The sequence below is a fragment of the Belonocnema kinseyi genome, chromosome 5, assembly GCF_010883055.1.
Source record: "Belonocnema kinseyi isolate 2016_QV_RU_SX_M_011 chromosome 5, B_treatae_v1, whole genome shotgun sequence".
Lineage (NCBI taxonomy): Eukaryota > Metazoa > Arthropoda > Insecta > Hymenoptera > Cynipidae > Belonocnema > Belonocnema kinseyi.
In genome coordinates this window covers 570,833-578,262 of record NC_046661.1, presented here as the reverse complement: position 1 = coordinate 578,262, position 7,430 = coordinate 570,833, and the positions used below count along the sequence as shown (strand labels likewise).

General features: G+C 39.2%; 1 protein-coding gene across 1 annotated transcript in view; it reads left to right on the top strand.

Annotated features, from left to right (window-relative positions):
- Positions 1–7,430, top strand: part of LOC117172823 (head-specific guanylate cyclase) — a 373,978-nt gene that overhangs the window by 329,660 nt on the left and 36,888 nt on the right. The window contains exons 8-9 of the mRNA XM_033361067.1: positions 3,298–3,464; positions 4,189–4,332. Of these exons, the coding sequence (XP_033216958.1) occupies positions 3,298–3,464; positions 4,189–4,332 (311 nt within the window). The remainder of the gene's footprint in view (positions 1–3,297; positions 3,465–4,188; positions 4,333–7,430) is intronic.

Here is a 7,430-nt window from a genome sequence, read left to right as displayed (position 1 = left end):
ACAATAGTATTGAGAAAGATCATTTTTTCGATTTTGATTACGCGAAAATTCTTGCGAATCAATTTCACTATCGCAAACGTCTGATGTTGGAAGTGTGTCATATTGATGGTAATGAGAATGCTGTCAATTTAAGAACTGACGTCGAAAAGTTTTCAAAAGTATACTACAATAAATTTTGCGAACACGTGGTCACTGCAGACGTCGCCCCTAAAGGGAGCAGGCAATCGATCTTTGTAATTTTCAGGTACAATTACGGCCACAGTCCTTTTAAAAATAAAGTACCGTTCTTTTGAATCCTGTAATTTAAAAAATTGGAGGACCTCTGTGAATGCTTATTCAGTTTTCTTCGTGATTTGAAACAGAGGGGATGTCTCTATTTTTTTACGTCGAAAACTATCCTTTTTATATTAACAGAAATCCTGTTTTATAAAAATTTTCAATCGTTTGCCTTTTTTATTTCGTTCCATTAACTTCATCTAGAACTCAAAGTGTGTTTCTCTGTGCGACCTACTTCTTGTTTTTCTGTTTGTGGGATTACGAAGTGATTTACTTCCCCACGATCACCTCATCCTTCTGCGACGGTTTGGCACGACCACACAGGGAGGGAGTTAACGGTGAAGGAAAGAGAGACATCGATAAGGAGAGAGACGCGGAAAGAGAGAGAGGGCGAGAGTGGAGCTGCACGAACTAGAAATACAAAGTTTATGCATGAAAACATTTTTTTACCAAATGTTGAATAACAAGGTTTAATTTTAATTTGATTTATTATATAGATATATATAAAAATTATTTAAATCTTATGCCTTATATCTGCTTGGTCGAAACGTTTCCTAATCTAACCTTTTAAGAAATGCATGTTTTATAAATAAGTATTTTTATAAGACCCTAATGCAGGTAGTATAAATATGGTTTGGATGTTGTGTTTTTCAAAACTCTTCCTATTGGTTCTATGACACCTTCGATGTAGGGTAAGATGGTGGTCGTTGTTCTCTTTCTTACTTTAGTAGGTTGTGCTGACTTGTTTTTTAATTATATTTTCTGATTGTTTTATCAAGTCGTTTGTTTGTGTAACCTTTCTTATTAGGATTTGTTTAGCATTTGTAATGCCTTTAGTAAGTTATCTTTATCTGTCATGGAGGCAGCTCTGTATACAAAGGAGTCGATGACTAATTGTTTTTGAGATGAAGGGGTAGTGGAAGGAGGCATTTAGGTACATATCTCTTTATATGGGTAGGCCTTCTGTAAACTGCATGTCGTTTAACACTGAATCAGTGAAATTACACTGATTCTCAGTCAAATTTCACTGACTAAAATCATGAGAACGTAGTCACTGAGAATAATTAAAATTTTACTGATTCATTTAATTAATTCACTTTAACTGATTAGATCAGTGAAAATGACGGAATAAATCAGTGATTCAGTATCTTTTAGATTAAACATGTAAAATATTCTAGCTTACGACTTCTAATGAAAGGTATAGGCTTGAATCAAAACGATTTTTTTAAATACATTTTATTTTAAAACCAAAATGGCAAAAATACAACAATAAAACATTTTTTAAGAAAAAACTCTAACAGAAATGATTCACAAGGCCCTGGTTGTTTATGGTTTGGCTAGTCCCGAAATTTTACGAATGAGATAAAGCGAACCCCTGAAACGACTTCTTGAGCAGTACTGCAGTATACTTATTACGCACAAACAACTCTTAAATTGCATCCATTCTTTTCAATTAACATTTTAATTTGTTGAACTTTTTTAAATTGTTAGCAAACTAAAGGCAGGCATGATAACGCAAACGCTGACTATCTCGTGCTGCATCTCGCCTCTTCGATCTTACAAACTTCTACGGTCATTCATTTTAAAAAATTCATGTTGTCAACAATGATAAATCGGAAAGATGAAGATTCAAAACTCAAAAAGTTTAAAGACAGATTATATTATTGTTTTAATAAAACTGCTACAGTTAAAAGTACTAAGAGTTCGGGATTTTGAACTCAAAGACAAAATCACAAATCTGAGGATTTTAAAATGATTGCACCAAAGGTAAACGAAGGGCGCAGATTCAAAAAATGACTTCATTTATTTTGGGCTTTAGTTTCCTTATCTCTCTTCAGGTTATGTAACAACCAATTTAGGTCCTTATTTCTATTTTATTTTGACATATTGAGTTGTCTTGTAGCTGAAAACGATGGTTTGATCAACCCTAGTGATCACCCATACCCATATGTTTACTTATACATGAAGTAATAGCATATGAGGCCGAACTGTGTGTCCCTAAATGCTAAAGAGGTTCGCCTTTAGTGGATTTTTGGTGGTAGATTTAAATCATGAATAACTCTTCAGTCAAAAACATCTGGCAGATATTTCACTGTAATCGAGGAGAAAACGCTTAACATTTACCGTGAGTCCCCACACCCGCTCTAGTGGAAAAATAATCTCCACTGAGTATGACTGAAATTTCAGTGAATAGCTGGTCGGCATTAATAATAAAAGCGCTAAAAATCTTTCGCCCTGCAAAATCAAAAGAAGTTAATACAACATCTGGTGGCAGCTAGATGTTCTTGTCTGCGCGTTGTGTCAGTTCGTTGCAGTTCACTATTACCTGCTTATACCTATAGTTGATAAATCTTTCACCCTGGATAAGGTAATTTGTTATTGGGAATAGTAATGAATATAAACCCTGGCAAAGGCGAACCGAATAAACGAAAGGATACGCTACAACGTACCCTTCTAGTATCCACATAGTATCCCTTCCGTATTATGCAAAAAAACTCAGAAAACAGAAAGCTGGATATTTAACTTGTTGCAGTTCGAATTATATGTTAAATTTTCCATCAGAATTTCATGAATTAATTGCTTCAATCGCATCCCTGATCGCTTAATTAGTATGCTGATACTAAAAGAAATTGCGCTTGAAGTCGCCTTCAACTTATGTTAATGAGAGGTATTGTACTTTCTTTTAGCGCTGCAAAAACAACTATTGCAATTATTCCGTGACCTCACGGAAAATTTAACGTATAATCTAAATTTCAATAAATTAAAGGTTCATCTTGATGTTTTTTTGCATTTTTGTAGCATGATACGGAAGAGATACTATGTGGATACTATTAGGATACGCCATAGAGTATCCTTTCCGTTCATTCAGTCCGCCAGGGACAATGCTTTGTGCAATGCAAATTATTTGACATACAGGGAACGCCCCTCTATGTAAATATTTTTAAATTTGATTTAGTTAGGCAATATTCCAACTGTTCACAATTCAAGCGAATATTATTTTTAATTAATGCTGCCTTTCAGGGGAAACTATAGAAGCCAAAATCTACGCCGATGTTACAATGCTCTTCAGTGACATTGTCGGATTTACTGCAATATGCTCGACAGCGACTCCAATGATGGTTATTAATATGCTACAAAATCTGTATGAGCAGTTTGATATTTATTGTGGACAGCTGGATGTTTACAAGGTACGTTTCTTTGAACTGCACTTAATATTTTGATTTGAAAATGAGAAGATATTAGGAACATTGTAAAAATAACAATTTAATTTAAAAAAAAAATTTCCTAACTGACATAAACGAATATATATTATTTTTTCAGAAGACAATTTACCAAGTAAAATGAAGTGAACCTTATATATCATTTAATGGACACATAAAACTCAGAGCAAATGTCGCTATACCCTTTGGCACCGTAAGAATGACGTTTTTTATAATTCTGTGTTATTCTTGACATGCGTGGAAAAATAACATCCACTGCGCATGCCCCGAAATTTCATCAAATTGTCGCTCGTCATGAATAGTAAACAGTGCTAGAAAACTTGTGTCCTGCGGTGACAAAAGGTTTAACGCTATCTTCTCTCAATTTTGAGGGTCCAGTCTAATTACATGTTAGTGTCGCCTTATCGTAAATATTCAAAATGTAAGAGCTTTCGCAGACTTTCATGTCTAAAAATTCAAATATGAAGCTTCAAGGTATATGGTGCAGACATCGTGCTCTGTTTATGTATTTGTACAAAAACAAACAGGAATTTCAAAGCATTATCTTTACTTTTTTATAATTGAATTATATCAGTACGATCAAGTTTAGAGGCATTAAAATATTATGTAAAATTTGTTTTTTGAGACGTTGCAAGCTGGACAAATCAATTCATAAATATAATGACTGCTTACACAATTTTTTCATTTTCAGGTGGAGACAATCGGTGATGCCTACTGCGTAGCGTGCGGACTTCATAAGAATACAAGTACACACGCCCAGCAAATCGGTTGGATGGCATTGAAAATGATTCAAACATGCTCACAGCATCATACACATGATGGGAAACCAATAAAGGTTAAGCATAAAGTTTCCTTCTGTATAGAATAAGATAGCCCAAAAATGTACGTGTTGGAATTTTCGAGTGGCGAGTTCGTTACATTTTTCTTTCATGGAACCAAATGAATACATATTTTTTATTTCATAAAAAATAATTTTTAGTTCTCGATAAAGTATTCTGAAGTTTTCCCTGATGTACAAAATAAAGTAGAAACATCTTAAGAGCGCCGAGAATGTCAAAGTGGCTGCCATAAATACTGTTAACACTGTATAAATAAGTTTAAAACTATAAATAAAAAAATTATTTACACTTGAGGAGTTCCATCTCTGAGGATCGTCTCTCTACCTCGTAAGTGGGGACCCACCTCTCCCTTCGCTCTAGACTTCTCTTAGCGCCTGATAGCATCCGCATTCTCTCAACAATATGCTGCCTAATGGTCAGCAGCTTTGACTTGTTAAGTGCGTGATCACGCGTCCGAAGTTCGCGCGCGAACTTTCGAACCTTGGCGGTAAAATTCCTGTCAGATGTGATGTAGTCAATCACACACTGAATGCGGGACGCGAACTATCTTTCCCAGCCGATCTTTATGGCAAGTTAGGGCATTCGTCGTTTGGCCTTATGATCAACCGTTGGTTTTCTTTTAAGGTTCGCATCGGTCAAAGCTCACGCTACATTATACACACAATAATTGATAGCCCAGAAGTCGGATTCTTGGGAAAAATGTCCAAGAATCTCGTCATCCATTCCAGCCAGATCTTTAGGCTTGAGAGAAACCTTGGTGTTAAGGTTTCTCCAATTCATAAAGTATCGCTCTTCCTCTATTGGATGCCTGCCCGCGGTTGGTCTTAGTGTCGCCTCTTTTTCTCTGTTGATGGCTTGTTTTAGCTGTGGTAGCGTAGGCGTTCCGCTCACATAGCCCCTTTTTGGGAGTGGTTCAGCATGGTTTCGCAGACGTTGCTGCGAAAAGTGCGATATCTCCGTGTGTTTCTCGCACCACAGAGCATGCAGCCGAGCCATGTAACCCCGTTCAGGGGGCACACTCGCATCGTAGCACTCTAGCAAGTCGTGATTCAGTTGCACAGTCCACCCAAAGGTCGCTAAATCCCGCCGATCCATCGCATTGAATCCATTTTCATTGGCTCCCCCAGCTCTAGATTAGTCGGCATTGTTGGCTAACCCTTTGTCGGGAGCCCTGCGAGTTCTATTGTTTTAAACCGTACTTACTACAACTATGTTTGGTGTTATAATTGTTGTTCCCACGAGAAGCTAGGAAAAGGGGTTCGTCCATCCTTGTAGAGCCCCGCAGGCAAGGATAAGGCTGAGTACTCTAAGAGGTCGCCCGATATCCCAGAGTCACCGTTCTAGACACCTCATCCAGGTGCCATTCAGCTTTCGACACGGTTTTCACACCTCCGCTTGGGGTTAATTCCTTCGGGACCACCCCTGGACAATTGTCCGCGACTACCTATTCATTTTTGTAACCATAATCAGCAGAAACCCTTGGTACAGGGGTGTGGTGTCTAGAACGGTGACTCTGGGATACCGGGCGATCTCTCAGAGTACACAGCCTTATCCAAGCATGCGGGGCTCTACAAGGATGGACGAAACCCCTTTCCCTAGCTTCTCGTGGGAACAACAATGACAACACCAAACATAGTTGTAGTAAGTGCGGTTCAAAACAACAGAACGCGCAGGGCTCCCGACAATAGGTCGGCCGACAATGCCGACCAATCTAGAGCTGGGGTAACCAATGAAAATGGATTCATTGCGATGGATCGATGGGATCTCGCGACCTTTGGGTGGACGGAGCAACTGAAGCATGACTTGCTAGAGTGCTACGATGCGAGTGTGGCCCGTGAATGGGGATACACGGCACGGCTGCATGCTCTGTGGTGCCAGAAATACCCGGAGCGATTGCACTTTTCGCAGCAACGTCTGCGAAACCATGCTGTACTACTCCGTAAAAGGGGCTATGTAAGCGGAACGCCTACTCTACCACAGCTAGAACAAACCGGCAACAAAGATAGAGAGGTGACACTAAGACCAAACCGCGGGTAGGCATCAAATAGATGAAGAGCGATGCTTTATGACCCGGAGAAACATCAACATCTAGGTTTCTCTTAAGCCTAAAGATCTGGCTGAAATGGATGACGAGCTACGTGGAAATTTTTCCGGTGAATCCGACCTCTGGGCTATCAATTATTGTGTATATAATGCAGCGAGAGCTTTGGCCAATGCGAACCGTAAACAAAACAAAAGGGTGATCATAAGACCAAAAGACGAATGCATCAACTTGCCATGAAGATAGGCTGGGCAAGACAGTACGCGTCCCGCATTCAATATGTGATTGACTATATCACATCTGGCAGGAATTTTACCGCCAAGGTTTGAAAGTTCGCGCGCGAACTCTGGACCCGTTATCACACACTTAACAAGTCAAAGCTGCTGACCATCAGGCAGCATATTGTTGAGAGAATGCGGATACTGTCTGACGCTGAGAAAAGTCTAGAGCGGAGGGAGAGGTGGGTCAGAGAAAATCAAAAGTTTCTCTCTGACCCACCTCGACTCTTCCAAGACCCTCTAGTTACTATCGAACGTTCAGCATAGACTGGACGAAGACTCTGAAAATATAAAGAGCTTCAAGGAGTTATGTGTTGCCCTCATAACACCTGATAAAGAATGCCCACCCATCACTACCGAGGATTTGGAAAAAGTATTAAGAGGGATGAAGAACTGTTCCGCACCGGGACCAGATTGTATCAAAACCTTCTGGTGGAAGAAGTTTTCTTCAACCCATCAGCATTTGGCCCGTATTTTCACCTTATATTTGAAGCCGGAAGAGACTATTCCAGAGTGGTTGGTGTACCTGGATTGATTATCGGAAAGCTTTCGATTCGACATCCCATAGACTTATCATCTGTCTTTTGGAAATCTTAAAGGTTCATCCGCAAATATTTGGGTGCATAGAGAGATTGATGCCGCATTGGAAAACCAGATTTACTATCTCATCTGGAAAAATCGTGTGACAACTAACAAGGTCACGTTTCAGAGAGATGTCTTTCAGGGCGACACCATGAGCCCACTCCTCTTTTGCCTTACATTATTGCCACTATCT